Genomic DNA, 25,025 nt, shown 5'->3' with positions numbered 1-25,025 from the left:
GTGAATTTGTTTCAGCATACAGTACAGTTTTTCACCATCGCACATTCAGTATGTACATGCTAAGAACTTAACAGATAACCTGGCATTAATTCATAGCTAGCAGAAGGAACCCAGTGTTATGACAATCTCCAAACAAATGTTAGATTAAGAGCATAAAAAGAAACAATTACGAAGCAGGTTGAGTTGGCAAGATAAAAATAGGAGAGGGAAGGGAGAGAAAATTAATGGAGGTACCAATCATCAAATCCATCTCAAGCTCATTCATCCACCTTCTCCGCAAGTTCATTTTAACACAAACCACCACCACAAACCATTGAGTTAGTGATTTTTTGAATACTTAGTACTATTATGTATCTATTTAAAATAGGCGTCATATGATCTGCACTACTTGATGAAGCTTGTACCCACAGCTTTGCTGCTCTTCTTTATGTTATTGTGAAGAGGTGTTTAGTATCATTATTTTTTCTTTGTGTTATCAAGGACACACGGGTCCCAATATACACTGCAAATCTTCAGCAAACTCCAGATCAGCATTATCAGAGAAGGGGTGTCTCAGCATTTGGCCGTGTTGTCAGCTGATGTTGGAAGATCTACGACGAAGAAAACAGTGGACAATATTGTGGATGTAAACTCAGCCAAGTACAAAACCAGCATATCAGCAACCCAAAGAAGGCAAAATCCATATTTGCACCTTACATCTCAGCAGGTATCAGGTCAATTACATTATTTAGTATTACTATTAAGATTAGCATCACTCTATAAAATATTACATTGCTCTCATATAACTTTATTTAGGCTTCCCTAGGATTCTACATTCCCCTTTTTATGTTGGAATTTATTACAAAGATTCTATTAAATCAAGTGCTTTTTAAAAGACACATTTATATTTTGTTACCCTTTGAAGTATTGTCAGACCAACTGCTAATCTTACATTTTAAAAAAGAAGGCTAAACAGCCTGATAGTATACTGGCTTGGAATGTGAGGAGCTGTATCTCTATCATATTGAGATGACACCAGTTGGGGAAAGGTGAGCTTGCTGAATAGTCCAACAATAAAAAGAGCACAGTAGCAACTATACTATATAGCTTTATACCGATTTACACAATAGCAGATACTTGAGAATTTGATAATAAAACAGCTAACATTTTCTGCAAGAATGTGAACCTGAAATACTTTCAGCAGAAAAATGATGGCTGTTAACCCCGTGACAGCTATTTTGCTACTGACATAGTACAGTATATAAAAATTGTTTGCACTACTGTATATGGTTTGACCCAGGGTTATACACTGCAAGATATAAATTTGGCTCTTTGCTAAATATATAATAAATAATAATTTATTAGATTTGTATGCCGCCCCGAGTCTTCAGAGAGGGGTGGCATACAAATCTAATTTATTATTATTATTATTATTATTATTATTATTATTATTATTATTATTATTATTATCATTATTATTATTATTATTATTATATCATCATCATCATCATCATCATCATCAATTAAGGTTGTCTTTTGTGTGTATTAGTTTATGTTTGTGATATTCAATTTTTATCCTCCAAAGCTAGAAAAAAATATCCTGCATTTCTACATGTTCTTCAGGTAGAAGATACTTCTGCAAAAATGTTTTGGTTTCACATTCTTTTCAGAAAATATATTTATTGCTGCATAAAGGTATGGCCATTACATTCAACCATGGATTTAACTTTTCTTTTTTTAATGTTGATCTCTGATGTACAGTACATAAACATCCTTTCAATTGAGGAATATACCTGGAAAATATACCTATACACCAGCAACACTACATATAAGAATTTTAAGTTATATGGATTCCTGGCAATTGATACAATGCTTAATGGCAAAGAAGATTGAAGATAGGGGGATGAATACCAACAAAGTTTTCTAGGGGAAAAAGTGCTTAAAAGGAGTTGTCAAGAAGTAGCCAACCAAGTAGCTACCGTATTACAGTCAAGTAATGTGTAACTATCAGATTCCGAAAATTAAAAACTAAGTCACACAATACACTGAGAAGAGCCAGCTGAGAACACATGAAGAATATAAAAAGTAATCTGGCCAAACCATGTTTAGTCAACCTGATGCCTTGCATCATTTTTGTAGATGTCCATTGTTTTTTCAGAGCTGCTTTATCCAGAGGTAAACAGTACCTAATCCTAAAAATAATGCATAGCCATATTGCTACTTCTCCTTTGCCCATTCCTAATCTAGAATGTAAATAGACTGGATTTGTGACAATTTTCATCCATGTCTTATTTTCCCAAATTCAATTTTCTGTAATGCTGCTTTGTTTCATCCAGTAAATTATTGGTGCAAAAATATTATTGTCTGATGGTATTTTCAGTATTAGTTTTATGTTTTTTATGCTCCTGTGTGTTCTCATCATTTTATCATAGAAAAAAACAGTGGGGGAAGGCCTGCAGTGCTATATCTTCAGAGAGGGGCGGCATACAAATCTAATAAATTATTATTATTATTATTATTAATTTATTTAATTATTTATTGGATTTGTATGCCGCCCCTCTCCGCAGACTCGGGGCGGCTAACAACAGTGGTAAAACAACATGAACAATCCAATTAATAAAAACAACTAAAAAACCCTTATTATATATATACTGTATATATATTCCCAGTCTCAAAGTCTCCAGATTCCTATTTGCTTGCATGTTTTTTAGCTATCTCCCTTCCAAGGCATTCTATGGGAAATTCTTGACACGGCCAGGAGAAAGTCCTTTAATGCACATTATGGATTCATTCTAATATTCCTTTAAATCTACCCATGTTTTAGACAAATAAAAACATAATGACATCATCACCTTCCTTTTGCTCAATTTTTGATTCCATTTTGCTCCTTCTCATTTCATGTGGCTGAACAATCCATCAGGCAGATCTTCTAAATGTCCTTTTTATCTTTGAGACAAGTTGTAACAGCGAACTCTTTGATAATCAGTTTATATTTTCGTCTGCCATCTAACTTACATGGATATGTCTCTATCTTCAGTCTGCATCTATTTTTATTTGCAGAATATGCAGCCAGCTTCTTTTGGGTAGACAGAAGTAACTTACTCAGTTTAATAAAGTCAGGACTGTACTAAAAATATGGTTTCCCTACACAGCTGAGATGTCTTATCTCAGTCCTGTGGGTCGATGATGACCTATTTCCCTTATACAGAAAAGTAATACAGTGATACCTCGTCTTACAAACGCCTCGTCATACAAACTTTTCGAGATACAAACCCGGGCTTTAAGATTTTTTTGCCTCTTCTTACAAACTATTTTCACCTTACAAACACACCGCCGCCGCTGGGATGCTCCACCTCCGGACTTCCATTGCCAGCAAAGCACCCGTTTTTCTGCTGCTGGGATTCCCCTGAGGCTCCCCTCCAACCTCCAGACGTCCGTGTTTTTGTGATGCTGCAGGGGAATCCCAGCAGGGGAATCCCAGCAGCGCAAAAACGGGCACTTCACTGGCAACGGAAGTCCAGAGGTGGGGTTTCCCAGCGAGGGGAGCCTCAGTGAAATCGCAGCATCACAAAAACACAGAGGTCCAGAGGTGGGGTTTTGAGGACTTTGGTGTTTTTGCGATGCTGTGATTTCACTGATGCTCCCTTCACTGGGAAACCCCACCTCCGGACTTCTGTTGCCAGCGAAGCGCTCGTTTTTGCAATGCTGGGATTCCCCTGCAGCATTGCAAAAACACAGAAGTCCGGAGGTGGGGTTTCCCATGGAGGGGAGCCTCATGGGAATCCCAGCAGTGCAAAAACAGGCGCTTCGGCTGGCAAACGGGGTGAATTTTGGGCTTGCACGCATTAATTGCTTTTCCATTGATTCCTATGGGAAACATTGTTTCGTCTTACAAACTTTTCACCTTAAGAACCTCGTCCCGGAACCAATTAAGTTTGTAAGACAAGGTATCACTGTATATCATAAGGTTCTAAAGTAGACAGATGTCTAAAGCAAGTGTGGTTTGGAAGTTAAAATTTGACTTGAGATCTTAACTAATACTGTTTTACTGGCTTTCGGATCATGGCTATGAGCCCAAACAACAGTGGTTCCTATTTATTTATTTATTATTTATTTATTGGATTTGTATGCCGCCCCTCTCCGTAGACTCGGGGTGGCTAACAACAATAATAAAAACAGCATGTAAATCCAATACTACAACCACTAAAAAACCCTTATTTTAAAACCACTCATACCTACAAACAAACATACCATGCATAAATTGTAAAGGCCTAGGGGGAAAGAGTATCTCAGTTCCCCCATGCCTGACGGCAGAGGTGGGTTTTAAGGAGCTTACGAAAGGCGAGGAGGGTGGGGGCAATTCTAATCTCTGGGGGGAGTTGGTTCCAGAGGGCCGGGGCCGCCACAGAGAAGGCTCTTCCCCTGGGCCCCGCCAAACGACATTGTTTAGTTGACGGGACCCGGAGAAGGCCCACTGTGGGACCTAACTGGTCGCTGGGATTCGTGCAGCAGAAGGCAGTCCCTGAGATAATCTGGTCCGGTGCCATGAAGGGCTTTATAGGTCGTAACCAACACTTTGAATTGTGACCGGAAACTGATCAGCAACCAATGCAGACTGCAGATTGTTGGTGTTATATGGGCATTTTTGGGAAAGGCCATGATTGCTCTCGCAGCTGCATTCTGCATGATCTGAAGTTTCCGAACACTTTTCAAAGGTAGCCCCATGTAGTCGAGCCTCGAGGTGATGAGGGCATGAGTGACTGTGAGTAGTGACTCCCAGTCCAAATAGGGCTGCAACTGGTGCACCAGGCGAACCTGGGCAAACGCCCCCCTTGCCACAGCTGGAAGATGTTTCTCTAATGTGAGTTGTGGATCGAGGACACCCAAGTTGCGGACCCTCTCTGAGGGGGTCAGTAATTCCCCCCCCCCAGGGTAATGGACAGACAGATGGAATTGTCTTTGGGAGGCAAAACCCACAGCCACTCCGTCTTATCAGGGTTGAGTTTGAGTCTGTTGACACCCATCCAGACCCCAACAGCCTCCAGGCACTGGCACATCACTTCCACTGCTTCGCTAACTTTTGCTACGTTCTTTACATCACTGAATACAATGAGAGTTTTTCTAGGCATATTTCTATCCAAGTAATAAAAGGAACTGCTTGACTCTGGAGAGAAATGACTTCCCCCCCCTCCTCTCCAAAGACTGTGCCTGTGAAAAGAAGTCTTAAAAAGAGAAAGAACTCTACAATGCAGAATGAGTGTTGTAGGTTTTCCAGGTGTGAGCAACAAAGGATGTATGTGTCTCATACCTATTCCTCAATGTTTATGGGACAGGATTCCGGAGCTGCAGCTGTTCAGTAAAAAAAAATGAAAGACCAAAAGCAAATGGTAAATCAGAGAAAAGACAGACCACACAAACTCACAGACATTGCATTGGGGCGAGGGTTGTCAAGAAGAGAGAGGGGAAGAGAATGAAACAAAAGCTGCCTGCATTACATTTATTGCCTCCCCCCCCCCCAATAACTTTTAAAGAATGTTTGCATGATGACTCCGGGCAATAATATTCCAACTTGTGAATGTGCCAATCAATATAAATCCAATCTGCTTTACTGTCCATTTTTCAGAGTATATTTGTGTTTGGATTTTATTTTTTAAAAATACAGAGAGAGAAAAATGGCCATTCAAAAAAGGCCATTCATTTACACAAAGAGGGCAAGATATTCAGCCTTGGTTTTTTTGAAAATGTATAAAATTCAGATGGATTCTTGGTTTCTTTTTTTTCTTTTTTTTTGCTACCAGCAAAATTGCTTCCCGTATGTCTAGATTGGCTACTTCTCAGTGCTTCCTTGAGTGGCTAGGTGACCTTGTAGCCACACAGACCCTTGGGTCAATCCAAGATGTGCTATAAAAGATAGCAGTGTCTACTTTATTGTACACGTATTTCAAAAAACCTGTTTTCAAAACAGGGATGAAGGACTCTGGACCATTGTATCCATGATATTCCTGCTAATACTGAAAGCGTCAAATTCAAATTTGTTTCAACAGAATTCATGCCTGGATTGTTTTGCCTTCCTAAACGTGAAGGTGGTAACTCTACATGAAAGTTTCCTATCTTAGTACTGTAGCCTGGTCTTTGCCAGTTCTTTATATTACTAGTGATATACTTTATACTACTTGTGATACATTCAGTAGTAAGAATTCACTAGAATGTATGGGATGTGTCATGAAGAAGAGAAATGGAGATAGTCCTATAGAATGGGCCAGACTACTTTCTCTCATGGGCTAAACTGAAAAACTGTAACACAGAAGCCAGGATCATAAACCTCTGCCTAAGCTTCTCAGCTTTTTAAATTAAATTATCCCATATTCAACAGAAATGTGCACACTATCCCACAATAAAAGCACAAAACTGAAAATATCAAAAAGGTTTAAAAAGCTAACTTTTGTTTTTTTTTACACATATGGTTCAATTACGTGTCATTACTGTAAAACAGAGACTTGTTTCAGAAACACAAAATAAGGTATGGTAATATACCTTAATAAGGTATCATGTGAAAAAGGCTTCTGAACATGTTACATCTCAGAGATCAGTGCAAAATCCCACAAAGTTTTTATACTTGTGGTTGGGAGATAATGACTTGGGAAAGCAAAGTTATAGCTTGAAATGACCACATAGTTCATTAGTACATGAATACAGCATTCACTCATCCTTGCTTAATTAAAACTGCTGAATTGGTAACTACTTGTGGCACTAAAACATTTCACTTTCAATAAAAAAGCACTTTGCAAATTTCCATTAAGGATCCTCTTCGTGCTATTTTTTTCATTCAGATGGGGAACCTGAGAATTAAATAGATCTTGTAGCAACGTCCACCTGCTATTGCATATGCTTACGTATTTGGTTCTGTAACATATACACCTGAGATAGAAGTGGTTCTTTTCTTCACCATCCCTCTTCTTTCTAAGTGGGCCTTCCTATCTCCACCATTCTACTCGGAATGTGGATTAGCAGCACTTACCTGTATCTGCTCTTAAAAAAAAAAAGAGGAGAGGATCCAGAGACTAAAAGACCCACAAACCAAGGCGTGAAGTTTACCCAGAAGATGTTAACCGGAATAGGAGTTCAAACTTCGGAGTGAAGAAAATGGAGTGTGAGGGAAACTCGAGGACAACTTCAGAACTTCTCCTTGGCCAACAGATCAGCCCAACCATCTTCAAACTCTACATGCTAAAGGGCTTAAAGCCACATGCACCTCTGCACAGCAGATCAGAAAGCCATTCTAAGTTCTGTTTGAGTGCAACTTCTGTGACACCGAGGCAAGTCCATGTTGTTTCTCCAGCAGCTGCGAAGAAGCAGCATGGCTTTGCTCAGAGTTAGTTAGCAGGCAGCAGGGAGGGGCAGAACGTTTGGCTTTGCACACAAACGGTGAGGGGGAAGGGATCAGCAGAAGAAGAATCTTGCAAGCAGCAAAGCCACCCAAAGGTATGCAAGCCAGAAGAAACTGAAGCTGCATCTTGTGGCAGCAGAGTCCTTATTAAATTTATTCCACAAGGTCCCAAGGTCCGAGCCTCCCTTTTTTTGAATCGGCATAAATACTCCAGGTGATACTGCAGAAGAAAAATCTGAAGTGCCTACAGCTATAGCCTGGACACCATGAGAGATGGCCGTGGTCCTTATCTGCTACAGCAGTGTTTCCCAACCTTGGCAACTTGGAGATATCTGGACTTCAACTCCCAGAATTCCCCAGCCAGCGAATGGAATTCTGGGAGTTGAAGTCCAAATATCTTCAAGTTGCCAAGGTTGGGAAACACTGATCTAAACAAGCTCAAAATTTTAGGAGATGACACCTGGATTACATTGTTCAATAAATATTAAAACTAAATGACAATGATGTTCTAGATACTCTAATTTGGTATAAATACTTTCTGAACTGTGCCATTTTTCATAATCTTGTTCCTATAGCCACTAATGACTGCGACTTTATCCTTGCTCTCAAGTTGACTGCAATTATAAAGCCAAATAGATACGGGACTTGCAAGAATGCTGATGTTCTGCTTAATTTACAATACAAAACGTTGAAATTTATTTATTTAGCAACAGAAATAGCTACTATTAGTACCTATTCTTCCTTTGCATAAAGGAAGTAAAATAACTGTTCCCAGAGCATCTTAAATACTCCTCTATATAATATCGGTGAACTTCTAAATCTATCTTGTCATATTGTGTTAAGTGTGCTACAGTTCCCAAGTTAAGATCCTATTTGAAAATCCGACTAAGGTCAACTGTGCAAAGGAACATGGAAATTCTATTGCACGTTCTTTAGAAAATCCCTCCAATCGCTTTCTCATTTCTAGGGATGTCTGAGGAAACATGCACCCAGTATATTCGGTTGGTAACCCACAAGGCAGAGAGTGTGAGGGAAATGAATAAAAATTTGATGCCCACAAAAAGTTGATTTCTCCTCATACTCCTATATATATGTATATTTTATTTTATGTACACTAAGAGCATCTGCACCAAAGACAAATACCTTGTGTGTCCAATCATACTTGGCCAATAAAGAATTCTATTCTATTCTATTCTATTCTATTCTATTCTATTGTCTCAGAGAACACCCAGAGACTCATGTAGCATTTCTGATTATTGTCAGCCATTTTGTTTTTGACTTTTGTGTGTGTGGGAGGGGGTGGGGGTGGGGGGAGCCCTGACCTTCAGTGTTAGAATATTTATCCAAAATTGTAGATTGAAGTAATTAAACCCAGGTAGTCCTCGACTTACAATGGCTCATTTAGTGACTGTTCAAAGTTACAGTGGCACTGAAAAAAGTGACTTGATGACCATTTTTCACACTTATAGCCATAGTTCCCTCTAAGCTGAGCAGTGAGCAATCGCTCACTTAAAAATCATCATCAACTCAGAGTTTTTCAAACCTGCCCAGAAGCCGAGAGGGAAAGAGTGAGAGGGAAGGAGAGAGAGAGGAAGAGAGGAAGAGAGAGAAACAGATAGAAAAAAGAGAGGAAGGAAAAGAAAAAGAATGGGAGTAAGGAAGAGAGAAAGGAAGAAAGAAAATCAAAATCTAGTTTGAAACTAGCTCAACTATTTAAGTGGCATTTTGATATTGATAGAGTTGCCCTATTATGAGCTCACTGTTATAGACACACAGTACAGTATTTTATTTTGAAATTCTCTGAGGCAAAACAGGGTGGGTTTTTTATTTATTTGTTTGTTTGTTTGTTTGTTTGTTTGTTTGTTTATTATTTCTGTGCCGCCCAGTCCCGAAGGGACTGCCGCTCAGACACTATACTTTTCCGCCCGCCCCCCCCCCAAAAAAAAAATTAGAGGGAACACTGCTTATAGCCATTGCAGTATCTCTGTGGTTTCATGATTTACATTCAAATGCTTGACAACAGGTTCATATTTATGAAGGTTACAGTGTCCCAGGAGGATCATGTGACTATATTTTGCCAACTTCTGAAGAGCAAAGTCAATGGGAAAACCGGATTCACTTAACAACCATGTTACTAATTTTAATAACTAAAGTGGTTCAATCAACAAATGTGACAAGAGGAGTGGTAAAGTTGGACAAAACTCACTTGACAAATATATCATTTAGCAACATAAATTCTGGGCTCAATTGTGATCGTAAGTTGAGGATTACCTGTAGTTAGATAAGGATTTGTCTTTCAATTTTGACAAGGTAGGATTTTCTAAAATGCTGTTTTGAAGGCTTGCCTCATATTCAGGAATTCTCTTTTCCTCCAGCAAAAGCACAGATGCTTTTTTTAAATCAGTTTGTTCAAAACGAAGGGACAAGCTGTTGTTCTCCATCCTTATTTATTCAATGTGCTGGTTGGCAAGCTTGGAATGGACCGAGTGCCATATTTTGTGAAACAGATTTATGAGCTTACTGATCACTGTTTTTCATCCCTTCTCTTGTATACCATAGTAAGTATTTCAAATTTTATTTCAGAGGAATTGTCTAGTGGGTCTGCTATATAGTTCTCATCTTGATAAGCTAAAATTGAGAGTATCTAATCTGGAGATTTTAGCTAGCTTCCAGATTTCTTTTGGCCTCTTCAAGATCTTTAGAAAACTGTAAAAAGCATTTCACCCCCTCAATCTGTTTTCCAGCAGATTTGATTCAGAGACAGTCTTTGAAAGGGCAAGTACTTTACTAATAATAATTAATAGCAGATATCAAGCTGCTCAATTGGCAACTCAAGCAGGATTACAATCATTTTAAAAGATTACTATTGGAATGGTCATGAGTTTATACTAAATTGTATTTATTCATGACATTTGGTTAGGATTTATCCAGATCTGAACATGTGTGTGTATGTTGGGGGGGGGAAGGGAGAGAGAGAGAGGGAAAGAGAGGGAGAGAAAGAGAGGGGGGGAGGGAGAGAGGGGAGAGAAAGAGGGGAGAGAAAGAGGGGAGAGGGAGGGAGGGAAAGAGAGGGGAGGGAGGGAGAGAGAGGAGAGAAAGAGGGGAGAGAAGAGAGGAGAGGGAGGGAGGGAAAGAGAGGGAGAGAAAGAGAGGGGAGGGAGGGAGAGAGAGGAGAGGGAGGGAGAGAAAGAGGGGAAAGAGAGGAGAGGGAGGGAGAGAGGAGAGAAAGGGGGGAGAGAAAGAGAGGGAGAGAAAGAGAGGGGAGGGAGGGAGAGAGAGGAAAGAGGGGGAGAAAGATAGGAGAGGGAGGGAGGGAAAGAGAGGGAGAGAAAGAGAGGGGAGTGAGGGAGAGAGAGGAGAGGGAGGGAGAGAAAGAGGGGAGAGAAAGAGAGGAGAGGAGAGAGAGGGAAAGAGAGGGAGGGAAAGAGAGGGGAGGGAGGAAGAGAGGAAAGAAAGAGGGGAGAGAAAGAGAGGGGAGGGAGAGAGAGGTGAGGGAGGGAGAGAAAGAGGGGAAAGAAAGAGAGGAGAGGGAGGGAGGGAAAGACAGGGAGAGAAAGACAGGGGAGGGAGGGAGAGAGGAGAGAAAGAGGGGAGAGAAAGAGAGGGGAGGGAGGGAAAGAGAGGAGAGAAAGAGGGGGAGAGAGAGAGAGGACAGGGAGGGAAAGAAAATGGGGAAGAGAAAGAGAATGTGTGTGGCTATGTATGCAGGTATGTAATTAATATATCTATATCGGTAATATTCCAAAGAACATCGTCTTGAAATGACCTCGCGTATGCCCATGTTTAAATGATTCCTACTCTAGTAGGAAGACGATATTGTTACTATTATTGCAGGTCTCTTATCAGCGGGCACATGTGTAGTTGGCACAGCAAAGCCTGGATTACCCACAAAGTTTCCCCAAATGGAATAAATTAGGAAGAGAGACAAGATGACAATAGGAAAAGAGATTTAGCTTGCTCACAGCTATGTAAGGAAACCAAGGATGAAGAAAGCACTCCTTTCAACCCCCGTTGAATTACTATACCAACCAATAAAGAGGCAGCCTTGAAACTTTGGGGAAGGTGAAATAAGCAAGGAATGGGTTGCCATGGTTTTTGAAATGTTGGCAATTTTACTGACCTGACGGAAAGGGTCTGGCACACCTCTGTTTTAAAAATGTGAAGTACGCACCAAAGAAAGTGAGGTATGTTTATCCAATTGAAATCTAAGGAAGTTACGAATGCAAAATTGGGCAGTGTTAAAAACCCAAAACTTTTTTTTTGTTTAAAAAAGGGAGAAAAAATCTAACCAGTCCTTGACAGTAGAGTTGTTTAACACGTCAATTCAATCCACATTGCAGTTTCTTCCAGACCCATAAAAGGACAGTCAGTAAAGTTTATAACCATTCAACAACATAGAAAAAATGAAGGGATGGGAGCATGGGCTAAGGAAGAAAACAAAAAAACTGGTACTGTGTTGGCACAGAGTGAACATGAACTTTCACACTGATGAAATCCGGGAAGGGGGGGCAGGGGGGCGGGGGGGGGGGTCAATGAAAGAGGAAAGAAAAGAAACAAAACATACCCAGAATTAGTAACCAACTAAAGTTGGGGTTATGAGGTTGGGGCTTCGCTAAAGATACCAAACATGTCTAAGGAAATTATGCTCATGCCTGCTCATTATCTGTCATTCTTGGGCTTCCTATGTGTAAATATAAAAAAATATTGAAGGACTTCTGGTGCAGTAATTCTCAACCTTGGAACTACTCGAACAACCGTTTCACAGGGGTCACCTAAGACCAGGGGAAAAGACAAATTTTCCATGGTGTTAGGAACTAAAACTTCTATTCTGGCGCCTTGGAGCATATTTTTACAATCCGACCAATCAGGTCTTCACAATGGGGGTGTCCCTCTGACCTTCCTGCCGATCAGCTCAAAGCTCTGTTGGGAGAATTGGCGCTAGACTTATGGTTGGGGGTCACCACAACATGAGGAACTGTATTAAGGGGTTGCGGCATTAGAAAGGTTAAGAACCATTGTTCTAGACAGACATAAAATAAGCCGGAGAGGTGGCAGTAATCAGTTCTTATTATGCTAGGAAATTGAGAATCGGTCATTTCATTGACTGAGTGAATGGACACAATCAAATGGATTTCCCTTCCCTTCAGATGTGTCCAGCTATAATTCTGTAGATTGCATGGTCTGGGGATTACTGGAGCAGAAATTGCTTCCCACGGATTCCAGGATGGGAAAGCTGAACTAGATCTTCTAGAATAAAAAATAAATAAATATTGAAATGGATGTCCATGTGCCGCCTCTATGTTGGTTGAGGCAGGCAGGATTCACTTGAGTATCATTTGTTGGGGGTCAAGGGAAAGGGAGGGGTTTACCTTCTCTTTCTGCTCAAGATCCCCATGGACAATTGGTGAACCACTGTGTGACACAGAATGCTGGACTCGATGGGCTTTGGTCCGATTCAGCATAGCTCTTCTTATGTTCTTAATAAGAACCCAAGATGTTCCTTTTCTACCAACTGGAACTATCTGTCTTTGTATTTTTATAGACCTCATTAGACGTTGCTTCTTCTACTTTAGTAGCCTTTAACTCTTGTTGGGAAGAATCTTGATTTTGATCCAGCCTGGGCTCAGATCTAACTACCCAACCTATTTCTTACAGCAAATGAGCACAATCATCTTCAAACGACACTTACATTGCTTCCAAATTTGTGGCTTCCCTCCAAAGTACTCTGAAAACTCTAACTGTATGAAAGTGCCAGGCAAACTGAGACTGAGTAGTTTATAGCCCAATCCAAAAACCAGCTGTGCTGCTGGTATTACCCTTTTTATTTTCTTAGATTTAAATAATTAAATAACTTAAATAACTAAACAATGTCGTTTGGCGGGATCCAGGGGAAGAGTCTTCTCTGTGGCGGCCCTGACCCTTTGGAACCAACTCCCCCCGGATATCAGAGTTGCCCCCACCCTCCTAGCCTTTCGTAAGCTCCTTAAAACCCACCTCTGTCGTCAGGCATGGAGGAATTGATACCTTCCCTCCCCCTAGGCTTATAAAAAAAATTATGCATGGTATGCTAGTATGTATGATTGGTTTTTAAATTGGGGTTTTAAATTAACTTAAACTTAAATATTAGATTTGTTTAGATTGTATTATTATTGCTGTGAGCTGCCCCGAGTCTGCGGAGAGGGGCGGCATACAGATCTGATTAATAATAATAATAATAAGTTTAAGAGAGAGGAATGATTGTGAAAAGAGTGAGGGGGGGGAAGCAGGGCAAGGGGAAAAGAAATGTAGGAAGGCAAACAGGAGGAAGTAAAAAAGGATATCACCCATGATGCAATTTATGTTAAACATGGCTCCCACAGTCTGCAAAGATTAGAGACTGAAGGGTTAAGGTATTCTAAGCCGTTTCCTAGATGGTACTGACACTGCAATTATCAGCATTCGTTGAAGAAAGCCACCTTAGAAATTGGCTTTATATTTAGGAAACCTGACCTTTATCTCTGCGATCTAGGCGTGACGTAGGCAGAGGTGGGCAGGGGAGGGAGACAAGAGAGAATGGTTTTAAGTATCAGGAAAATGCCACATAAAATAGCATTCTCCTCCTTATCCATTTCCCTACACTGTATGACTACTATGATTAATGGCTGACAGCTCTCAGGTGGTGGCGGGATTTAAAGCAGAGGAGGAATATATAAGAAACTGTCCTCCCACCTCCCTTCAAAGTTCATGTTCAGCAGACAGCCACTCACCAGGTAAGCGGGCCTCAGAGCACACCTTATTGTCCAGAACTTTCACGCTTGTGTTGCCAATGTCATTGTTATTGTCACACTCCATACCTGTGCTTTGGCCTGCAAAGGAGTTAATGCAGTTAGAGAGGGGGTGAGGCGTTGGTTCAATTCTGCTCCTCTTTAAGGTAGCAGAAAACATCACACACTTCAGAAATGAAGAAAACCTCAAGAGTGGCCAAAAATGTAGAGCAGCCTTCTCCAACCTGCTACCTCCAGGTTTGTTGAAATTTCATATCCCCAAATTCTCAATTACAGTCTCCACTAGTTTGGGAATTCTGAGGACTGAAGTCTCTACATATCTGGAAGACCTCAGGTCAATGGGGACTAAGGTAGAGAGTGGACAATAAGAGATGGGGATGCAGCGGCCAAAAGCTATTGTGGCTGGTTTCCTCCACCACCTCCATTTTCACTTCCTGTTTCAAGGCTATCCTTGCCAATATGGAAATATAAAGGGCACACGGGGGAGATATTTGATCTTGTATGGAAAGGTATCAAATGAACCAGTCATTGCACCAGAGAAAGTTCAAGGAAAGCACCTATTTTGTGGTTTAAGTTGTCTCTGGCTGGCATCTATGTAATCAAAACATAATAGAAACTTGATTTTGTTGTGCCAATATGGTAGAGTCAGGTAGGATACAATCTCTCCTCCAGGAAGGTTTGTTCAAACAGCTCTGTGAAATCACAGCACCTTCCCCAAAAGCTATGGGTTTCATTATTCTGGGCAAGATGCCAAGGGAAAAATAAAAGTCGTGGTAAGGGTCTATTTTTTGTACACCTCTGTTGCTTGGACAAAGTTTAAAAATAAAACAAAATCTATGCTCAAAAAATAAAAAGGGGAATTCCCATTTGTATACTGTCCGATAATATTTTTCAATGTGAAGCATTTCTGACTTTGCTAACAATAAACAGTGATAAAATCAATCATAGAGTTTATTTTAATACGATTTACATTCATATGAATTTCGATAACCTAAAAGTGTTTCTTGCTAATATTCAGATTTAATTTAGACAGCAGAATGAAACCAAAGCTAAAACATGTAGAGGGGATTGCCTCTAAAGAAAATTAAACAGCAACAATAAATTTTAAACAGTTTCAAGAAAATCTGAGAATTTAGTTATTTAATTTTAAAAGAGTTATTTAATTTTAAAAGAGTAAGCTTTAACATCTTCAGTTTGCTCCCTCGAAAAAAACGAGCTAAAGAAAATCTTGTGTCTTTATCTCTTTAATGATATCAATTCATTGACATTTGGCCCCTGATCTGACCGTATCTCTAAATTTGAATTATGGAATACATGAAATCATTCAATGTCAAGAGATCATAAATATATTAAAATATCAAACTCCTTGGTTTCCCAGGAGAAGGACTGCCTTTTTATTTACTTTTTAATTGGGAACGTAGGGAATTAAAATTACATCCCACTATGAAATAATAAATATTAAAATCAGTGATAAGTTTCAGGATTGCAGGTTTTCATTTTAACAGAACATCTTGCCAGCCAGATACAATTTTTTAAAAAAAACTCAAGTGGACATATAGCCAGAATTGCAGAACTTTGAGCACTCTGATTCTTCCCCAAGTTTTTTTCCCAGCAATGAAATGTTGAATGGGGATATTATTCCAACCCTTGTAACTTTCACACAATTGGAATCAGAAATAATTTAACTGACCTATTGCCAGTTGTTTCTACCAATTTTTCCTGAAAATAAACAAGGAGAACTGGCAGAACTCTTTAAATTTTCCATGTTTTCACATTTTTTCTACCTGCTCATTTAAGAGAGGCCTTTCGCTTCAAACGATAGTAATTCAGTTAGCAAACTAAGCTTGCCCCAAAGCAATGTGCCTCAGCTTTGGTCTTTCCTTGTGAAAATGTGCCTCAGCATTTTCCCTGGCTGTGCTAGATGTGAAAAAGAGAAGCATGGGGCATGAAGCAATGCTGTATTCTGTGTTACCATCTTCCTGTGTGGGAGAAGCATCCTCTTCTTCCACGACATCATTCCCCTGCCAAATTTAAAAAAAAAAAAAGATAAGGTGTGAATATACAAACCAATGACTCACCATGTAGTAAGGATGATATTAATATTCCCACAGCATCCTCGGAAGGTGATTGGGGAGGCTAGCTAATCCTTTTTGCAAGTGCTTGCTTTAAAAAGCACATAGAACTGACATTTTCTGAGTCAGATGTACAATTCCAAATTATAAAATTTGAAATAACAGGTCTGAATGCTGGCCTGTCGATAGTCTTTTGGGGGGTTTTTTGTTATTTTTTTGGCACAAAGCGCAATGTAAACTTTTAGAAGTGTGTCGCAATAATTTAGACTAGGCCAAAAGGAACAGTTAAACAAAACACACAAGCCCAAGAAATTATCATGCTTTTTTGAATGAATAAAATATAAAAATAATAATTGATAAAAAGAAAAGAAAAAAACAAACTCAAAGGGCAGACTCTATGAAACACCAGGTCTTTTACCGCCAACAGTTATTTATTTATTTATTTATTTATTCATTCATTCATTCATTCATTCATTCATTCATTCATCAAACTTTATTTATTAATCAAACTTATACGCCGCCCAACTCCGAAAGGACTCTGGGCGGCTTCCAGCAAAAAAACCATTAAAAACAATTTACCTCCGCATCTTGTTCCTCTGCTGACATACTGACAAAATTTCCATCAGGAGACTCAACAGGAGTTGACTAAGAAAAGAGAAGAGAAAACTGAAAGAGGTTGATGAGCAAGTATCCTATAAGGACAAAATAACATCTGTCAAATCACATCAGTAGTACCAATCCTACTGATTTACTAGGGTTAGTAATTTACTTTAGAACCTAGTTTACTTCTTTACTCCCTCCCTGAATGAAAAGAAGGCATTTGAAAAGATATACAGAATATTTTCCAGGAATCAGTTTCGGCTGATGTCATGGTGGCTGCAGACACCTTTCTGGCAACTGTCTTGAATGTTAGATGTAGCCATTCAAAATACATTCAAAACATGTACCGGTATGTGGGGTTTCTTTTAAAAGTGACAAACCATTATGTTACATACTGCCATACGGAGCACCAAATTTGCATGGCCGCTGTTGATTGGCTAATGTAGTAGAGGGAGAAATGAACTACTGTCAGTGGCCAACAGACTAGAGGGAAGCCCTTATAAGCGGTTTCCCTGCAACTTACATTCAGTTTTGGCGAAAAAAGGTGCTGAACTGTTCCTGTGTCTCGCTCCTTCATTCCCACATGAATCTATCATTGGTGCCGAAGGTGGTGGAAGAAGAACAACAGGACAAAGCCACCTCATGGCATCCGCGGCCATCTTAGAAGCAAACATCGACCTGCTCTAACCAAATGAGGATGGCTTCTCACACCTGGTCCAGCAACCTGAAGATGGAAGAATGACCCATCTATATGAGCCATTTTCGCATCAGGATCTACCAGACAATAGGAAGAGGACTCTCTTCCTAACCTACTGTGGGACAAAAATTTATAAAATGGCACAAACTCTGGTGGCACCCACGGACATCGAGTCCGTTTCATGGACAGCACTGCAGACAACCCTGAAGGAACACTACACTCCTGCAGCAACCCTAATGGTCAGCAGAAACTAATTTTACCATTGCCGCCAGCGCGATGGTGAATCTATTAGTGACTTTGTTGCCAAACTCTGGGCAATCAGAACCAAATATGAATTCATAAACCTGGAGGAAATGATGAAGGATCGGATCATTCTAGGAATGAGAGGTCTCAATCTTCAGAAGAAGCTGATGGTCAGAAGGATGTGGGGGGGGGAGTTCAAGGATGTCGTTGAGGAACTCAGCAGCAGACATCCGAAAGACTGCCACAGTCCATCACACACACAGGGAGCATGACTGGATGACTGAAGTTTCTGAATATGATGAGGAGTCAGAGGAGGACAAATCGGTGCACCTTGTGCATACAGACAAAAGGGTAAGCCCTAGAGAACAGGCAAACCCAATGCTTGGGTTGCCTATGGAGCCATGCCAGGTCACTTTATAAATTCAAAGGCGCCATTTGCCGCCACTGCCAGAAAAGAGGGCTCATCACGAAAGCTTGCAGAGCCACCCAACCGTCCCCAAACCAGACAACCGAGTACCAACCCAAACCACCCATGGGACTGGGAAGGCAAGGGCAGAAAGTTCAGGGGAATAACGAGGTAAGCGCAGGGACAAATACCAATACCAGGACAAATGGGGGATCTACAACACCACTGTGGGCCACTCCGACAGCGGACAAGGGGAGAACTTCCACATCACCATGGCCATTGAAAAAACCCCGTAGATACCAGCTCCGTATTCATCATCATAACCTGAAGCAATTCCTGCCGACCTTCCTAAGACACCAACTGAAGCCACATACCATTCTTCTCAATGACTTCCAGGACAACTCATTTGAGCCACAGCCCATTTGAATGCTCGGACGAGCAGAAGTAACCATCACATTCAAAGACTTTAGAGGCAAGTTACCCTTAACTGTCGCCAAGGGAAACAGACCAACTCTGCTGGCAGTGGAATGGCTCAAGCCTCTCAGTATTGGCATCACCGGCTTGCATCAAATCAAGGGGGACAAACTGGACAAGCTACTGGCAGACTTCCAAGGCGTATTCAACGGGAGTCTAGGTAGATATAAGAGCAAGCCCATATTGTTTAATCTAGATCCCAGTGTCACCCCCATTAGTTTAAAGCCTTTTTGCACTTTTGCCAAAAGTGGACGAACTGGATAAACTAATTGCCCAAGTGGTCTTAGAACCAGTTGATCATGCTACATGGGAGACCCTCCCATTGTTACCCCAATGAAGCTGGATGGCTTGATTCGCATGTGCACAGACTATTAGGGCCTCATGAATAAAGCAATGCAGCCAGATGCTTACCCTGTGCCCATAGTGCAACACTACTGCACTCACTTGGAAACGGAAAAATGTTCACCACGTGTACCAAGTTGCCATGGACACAGCCACCACAGAAGCCCAGAGTCACACACGGAGGGGCTTTTAAATGCAACCACCTACAATTTGGGGTAAGTGTGGCCCCATAATTGTTCCAGAACAGTTGCTACATAGCATCCCCAGAGTGGTTCCCTACTTTGACGACATCCTAATTTTGGGGGAATTGGAAAAACAACTTATGAGCAGGCTGTGCGAAGTGCTAGGTCATTTCCAGCAAAGGGGCCTCAAAATTAAATCGGACAAATGCAAAATAGGGGTCACCAAAGTAGAATTCCTACGGTTCCTGATAGATGGCTCTGGCATTCGCCTCATGGACGCAAAAATAAAAGCCATCAAAGAGGCACCGACCCCCAAAACAAGGCAGAGTTACAAGCATTCCTGGGCTTACTCAACTTTTATGCCGTTTTTTAAAAACAGAAGGGGACTTTTGCCGAGTCTCTCCATAGGCTCCTGAGGAAGACGGCCAAGTAGATATAGGGACAAAGAGAGGCCAATGCTTTTGCTGCTATTAAAGATTTGCTCTCATCTAACACCGTCCTCATGGAATACAGTGAGACCCTTTCCCTATTGTTAACATGTGAAGCATCACCTTTTGGAGTGGGGCCATCCTCAGCCATCAACTTCCCAATGGCTTGTAAGCCCCCATCTCATACTATTCAAAGACACTTTCACCAGCTGAACTGCAACCAGTTGGACAAAGAAGTACTTGCTGCAGTGACCGACATCAAGCGTTTCTGTTGTGACCCACCAGCAGACTGTGCAGCTGGTAGCAGATCCCATTCAAGACAAGGCCGATGAGGGGATGCACAAATGGCCTGTGCAGCTGGTACCTGAATCAGACAGTGAGAAGGGCGGCGAGGACTTGGTGCCAGAGGCAGAGGTTCAACCAGGCTGCCAGGGCCTTTGGAACCTCCAGCACCTCACAGCAGTGAGGAGGACAAAGAGGAGCAGCCTCTTAATGCATGAGCATGCAGAGCTGCCAAAAGGCAGGAATGGCTACTCGGGAGTAGGCCTGGGACTAATTGGTTACTCTCCAAGGAATGAAGAAGATGGAAAAAACTCTGCAGGAAATAACTCATTTGATAGTTTGTCTCACAAACTCATTCGTGTACCTCTTATTTGGAAAACCTTTGCTCAGCTTATCTGTTTTGGCTTCCATTTTATGGATTGATTTCAGGCATCTTGCCATTTTGGCTTCCATTTTATGGATTGATTTCAGGCATCTTGCCAATCTTCATAAGCTTCCTCTGATATCCAGGATTAATTACTTGTCTTTGCTTTATGATTTTATGGACTTATGCCAGCTGTTAATCCTGTATAATTAACAGCTGTTTCTTTAAAAAAAATGGTTTAAGATTTGTTTGTGTGAACACTTCTAAGCCAATTTATTAATAGTGGTTAATCAATTAAATATGGGGCAGAATAGTTTCCATGAATATCTCTACGGCTGCAAATTTTAACTTGTGATGGACAATATACCACTACTGCGTGAACTCGCAGGCAACCAAAAAATGCCTCTGTACATATCGTCTAGATTAACATGCTGGTCTATCTCCCTATACAGCTACAGCTACAAGCTGATCCACCAACCAGAGAAAAACATTGTACACGCAGACGCCCTCAGACGCTGCCCCACAACTGAGTTTGTAGAAGATCCTATTCCTGTGGCTGAAACCCTGCTGGTCAACATTGAACAAACCAGCCCTGTCTCATCTCGAGGCATTGCAGAAAAATACAGCAAAGGACACCATTTTGTCCAAAGTCATGAACTGGGTGTTAAGGAGATGGCTACAGAAGGAGATGTAGGAAAAATTAAGTTGTTTAGAAGCAAACAAAATGGAACTGTCTGTATTGAAGGGGTGTTTACTGTGGGGGGAGCGAGTTATGGTACCCCAGAGTCTACAGAAAAGAGTGAGGGGACTCTAGATATAGAATACCCAGAGATGAAAGCTCTAGCGAGTTTATCTGTGGTGGCCTAAACTGGACCAGGACATTACCGAGGGGTGGCAACCTGCCTGCCATACCAAAAAACCAGGCCAGCTCCACCACTGACCAACTCATTGGAATACAAGACACCCAAAGTCCCATGGTCAAGAATCCACATAGACTTTGCAGGACCTATGGCAGGGCAAACTTTTCTAATTGTTGTGGATGCCTATTCCAAATGGCTGGAGGTAGTCAACATGCACACCTCGACCACAGAAGCCACCATATGAGCCCTGAGAAGGATGTTCGTGACACATGGCCTGCCAGACATCCTTGTGTCAGACAATGGACCATAGCTGACAGCCAAGAACAAAGAGTTATTCCTGGCTGACCTGGAAATAAGATATGTGCTCATCTCGCCATTCAATCCAGCTAGCAACGGCTGGGAGGAAAGAATGGTGAGAATGCCAAAAGATAGTTTAACTAGAATGGGCCAGATTGACCAGTTCCTGCTGGCCCAACACATCACACCGTGCATGGCCACTAACTGAAGCCCGGTGGCCGAGTGGGGCGAAAACACATTGACCAGCTCAGGAGTACACTGGGAAACTCCTGAGTTTGCCAACCGGAGACCAGACAGTCACGAACCGCAGTGCAAACACCAGAGTAACATGAGGCTCTGCCCCAAAGGCCATTCATTGTGATCAGTCAAGATGACCACGACGAGATCCAGGCCCTACCTACAAGGAACCAGAGAGACCTATTCTCAAACCAGGAGGAGAGCAAGCTCCCACCTGCAGATGCCGGAGTCTATTGAAGTCCAGCAAAGTCACCCGGGACTGGAGGACAAAGATGCCGAGACTTCAGCCACCATGCCTGGCAGCCAGTTCCAGATTATTCCACAAGTAGGCTAAGGATCGGCAACAGGAATTTCCACTCCAGTGGAAGACTCCCAAGGAACTGAATTGTACAGGCCTAGTAGGACTGTATGGCACTCTGTTTACCTGAGTACGTGACCTACATTGATTCCTGACTGGGCTTTACATGAACTAAGAGGGGAGGGGTGTTACGTAATGCCGTACGGAGCACTGATTTGCATGACCACCACTGGTTGGCTAATCTAGCGGCAGGAGAAATGAATTACTATCAGCGGCCAGCAGACTACAGGGAAGCTCTTATAAGCGGCTTCCCTGCAGCCTGCCAGTAAGCCTGCCGGTTTGTATTACATTCAGTTTTGAAGAAATAAAGGTCCTGAACTGATCCTGTATCTTGCTCCTTCATTCCCTTGTGAATCTAACACATTATATGAGTTAGTTTAGTTTAGTTTAGTTTATTTAGATTTGTATGCCGCCTCTCTCCGAAGACTCGGGGCGGCTAACAACAATGAAAAATGATGTAACAAATCTAATATTAAAAAGTAATCTAAAAAACCCCAATTTAAGGGACCAATCATACCAACAAACATACCATGTATAAATTCTATAAGCCTAGGGGGAAGGGAGAAAAAAAAATTCAATTCCCCCATGCCTGACGACAGAGGTGGGTTTTAAGGAGCTTGCGAAAGGCAAGGAGGGTGGGGGCAACTCTGATATCTGGGGGGAGCTGGTTCCAGAGGGTCGGGGCCGCCACAGAGAAGGCTCTTCTCCTGGGTCCCGCCAAATGACACTGTTTAGTCGACGGGACCCGGAGAAGGCCAACTCTGTGGGACCTAACTGGTCGCTGGGATTCGTGCGGCAGAAGGCGGTCCTGGAGATATTCTGGTCCGGTGCCATGAAGGGCTTTATAGGTCATAACCAACACTTTGAATTGAGGTAATGAACTCGATGGCCTTCATGGTCCCTTTCAACTCTAACAATAAATAAATGTGCCTGAATAAGTTTGCTTGCATCAAATCAGGGGCTACTTTTTCCATCCCCCTGCATTGCAGCTTTTGCTGCCGCTCGTCCCTTGATTGGTCTGGAGTTTGATCTACTTACATCTCCTTCTGAAGGTACCTCACTGACAACAGCAGGGGATGCAGCCATGTCTCCATCTTCTTCAGTGCCGGGGGCTACGTAGGAACCTGACATGGAAGACATGGTATCTGTGCTGATTTCGGAGTGCTGACTTTGGGAGGAGGCCATAGACATGACTGACTGAGCCAGACTGCTACTAACAGGATCTAAGGGAAGAAGGGAGGTGGCAGACAAGGCAGAGTTAGAGAGAGACGTTAGAGGAGCCACCCTTGTGTCCGACCACCGCCACAGTAGTATTTGCATTTCAATATGTGCAATCTTGAGCATCATTTGCTGGAATGGTGGGATGAACTTTAACAAAAAACCACTCAGCCGGAAGTATTTATGAGTGCTCAGGTTTCAGTGGTGATTTTACTCTGAACAACTGCATTTCTTGTGCTGCTGGGCTCAGAATATAGTCAATAAGATCAAATATTATCTCTAGCTTCTGCTGAATTGTCTCTGGACAGTTCATAAAGAAGTATGTCCAGCTCAAAACCTACAGATGAAGTAACCAGCACAGTTCTTCACAAATGCAACAGCATAACTTTTCATCAGTTAATGAACATAATATCCTGGATTACGGGACATATGGGCAGCACATAGGCAAAACCATCTATTTGGAACTAGGTTACAGAGTAGATGTGAGGCAGGTACTTTATCTGTTTCTGAAAATCCTGTCGAGAAAACTGCAAGGGCTAATAAGGCAGTCTCCAAAAATCAACACTAAGTCAAAGGCACAAGGATTCAACTTACATTAAACTGGAGGAAAGAAAAGAGATTAGAAACACCTTTTCTACTGTACCTTCTGGAGAAGAAATGGTAGAAGAAAGAGGTGTTCCTGTGCATGAAGATGGATCTATTGCTCCTGAGGAAGAAAGGGTGATATTTTCGCTTTCAGGTGTCACACCACAATCCTGAAAAACAGGGGAAACATAATCTATAATGAAAAACTATTGTGGAGTAACTATTAGAAACTGGATCTGACTCAGTCACTCAGTTTGGCCACTATATTAGCTTATGCTAACTAGGACACCTTCATTATACAGTAGTACCTCTAGAAACGAGCTGCTCCACATGCGAGTATTCCAAGTTACGAGCTGAGACGCAAGCAAAATTTCTGTTCGACACCCAAGCTCAAATTCGGGATACGAGTCGAGCGTCCACTAGGTGGCGCAAGAATTCCATTTTTTCCAGTTATCTCGGCGCAAAAAGCCAAATCTAAATGCATTCGTTCAAGATATGAATTGATCAACATACGACGTCGGCTCGGGCACAAATTAAACTCGTATGTCGAGGTACCACTGTATATGGTATTGTCTTCTAGAACTTGCCAGCCAACCAGGGTGGGTTCCTCCCATTTTGGACCAGATCACCTGAAGCAGTAGCGACCTGCTGGTGATGTCATGATGGCGTAATGGATCCAGTTCGGTCGGTGGGCACCGCCATCATTTTGGGAGGATTTGTCCCAAATTATTTATTGTTTGGAAGTTTTTTCCTCCGCTGCTGCTTGAAAAAGGGCCCTCCTGCCCGCTCCCAGGTTTATACTTACCTTTATTTCTTCACCCGAAGCACAGCTGGTCAGCTCCTCAGCTGTGTTTCGGACTGAGCATGCGCGGAAGCAGAATTGCACGAGGGAAAGTGTGCATGCCCGTGAGCATAGCGATCGTGCATGCGCAAAATATTGCTATGCAAACCGGTCGAAGGTAAGATGTAAGAATAAGAAGGAAATTTGGAAGATCTTGAGTCATTTTCCCAAAGCAATTCAAACACTAGAAAATGTAACCTTTTCAAGGTCAGTCTTATAAAATGTTACATTCTAACCCAAATCCATTTCATTAGAGCAGTGATTTTCAACCTTTTTTGAGCTGCGGCACATTTTTTACATATACAAAATCATGGGGCACATTGAGCAGAGGGGAGTGGGGAGGGCTAAAAAAAGTTTGGACAAAAAAATTCTCTCTATCTCTTCCTCCCTTTTGCTCTATTTCTCTCCC

General features: G+C 41.8%; 1 protein-coding gene across 4 annotated transcripts in view; it reads right to left on the bottom strand.

Moving 5' to 3' along the window:
* Window positions 1–314: 314 nt before the first annotated feature.
* Window positions 315–25,025, bottom strand: part of RNF157 (ring finger protein 157) — a 136,858-nt gene continuing 112,147 nt past the window's right edge. The window contains exons 14-20 of one of the 4 annotated variants that reach the window (XM_070739855.1): window positions 23,834–23,945; window positions 23,011–23,195; window positions 16,782–16,847; window positions 16,103–16,151; window positions 14,113–14,211; window positions 5,288–5,328; window positions 315–590 (exon numbers count right to left, since the gene is read on the bottom strand). In XM_070739855.1, the coding sequence (XP_070595956.1) occupies window positions 5,288–5,328; window positions 14,113–14,211; window positions 16,103–16,151; window positions 16,782–16,847; window positions 23,011–23,195; window positions 23,834–23,945 (552 nt within the window). In that variant the 3' untranslated portion in view covers window positions 315–590. The remainder of the gene's footprint in view (window positions 591–5,287; window positions 5,329–14,112; window positions 14,212–16,102; window positions 16,152–16,781; window positions 16,848–23,010; window positions 23,196–23,833; window positions 23,946–25,025) is intronic. The other 3 variants (XM_070739857.1, XM_070739858.1, XM_070739856.1) reach the window with 3 other exon arrangements.

This window comes from Erythrolamprus reginae, chromosome 2 (genome assembly GCF_031021105.1).
Source record: "Erythrolamprus reginae isolate rEryReg1 chromosome 2, rEryReg1.hap1, whole genome shotgun sequence".
Taxonomy (NCBI): domain Eukaryota; kingdom Metazoa; phylum Chordata; class Lepidosauria; order Squamata; family Dipsadidae; genus Erythrolamprus; species Erythrolamprus reginae.
This window is presented reverse-complemented; position numbering and strand designations above follow the sequence as displayed.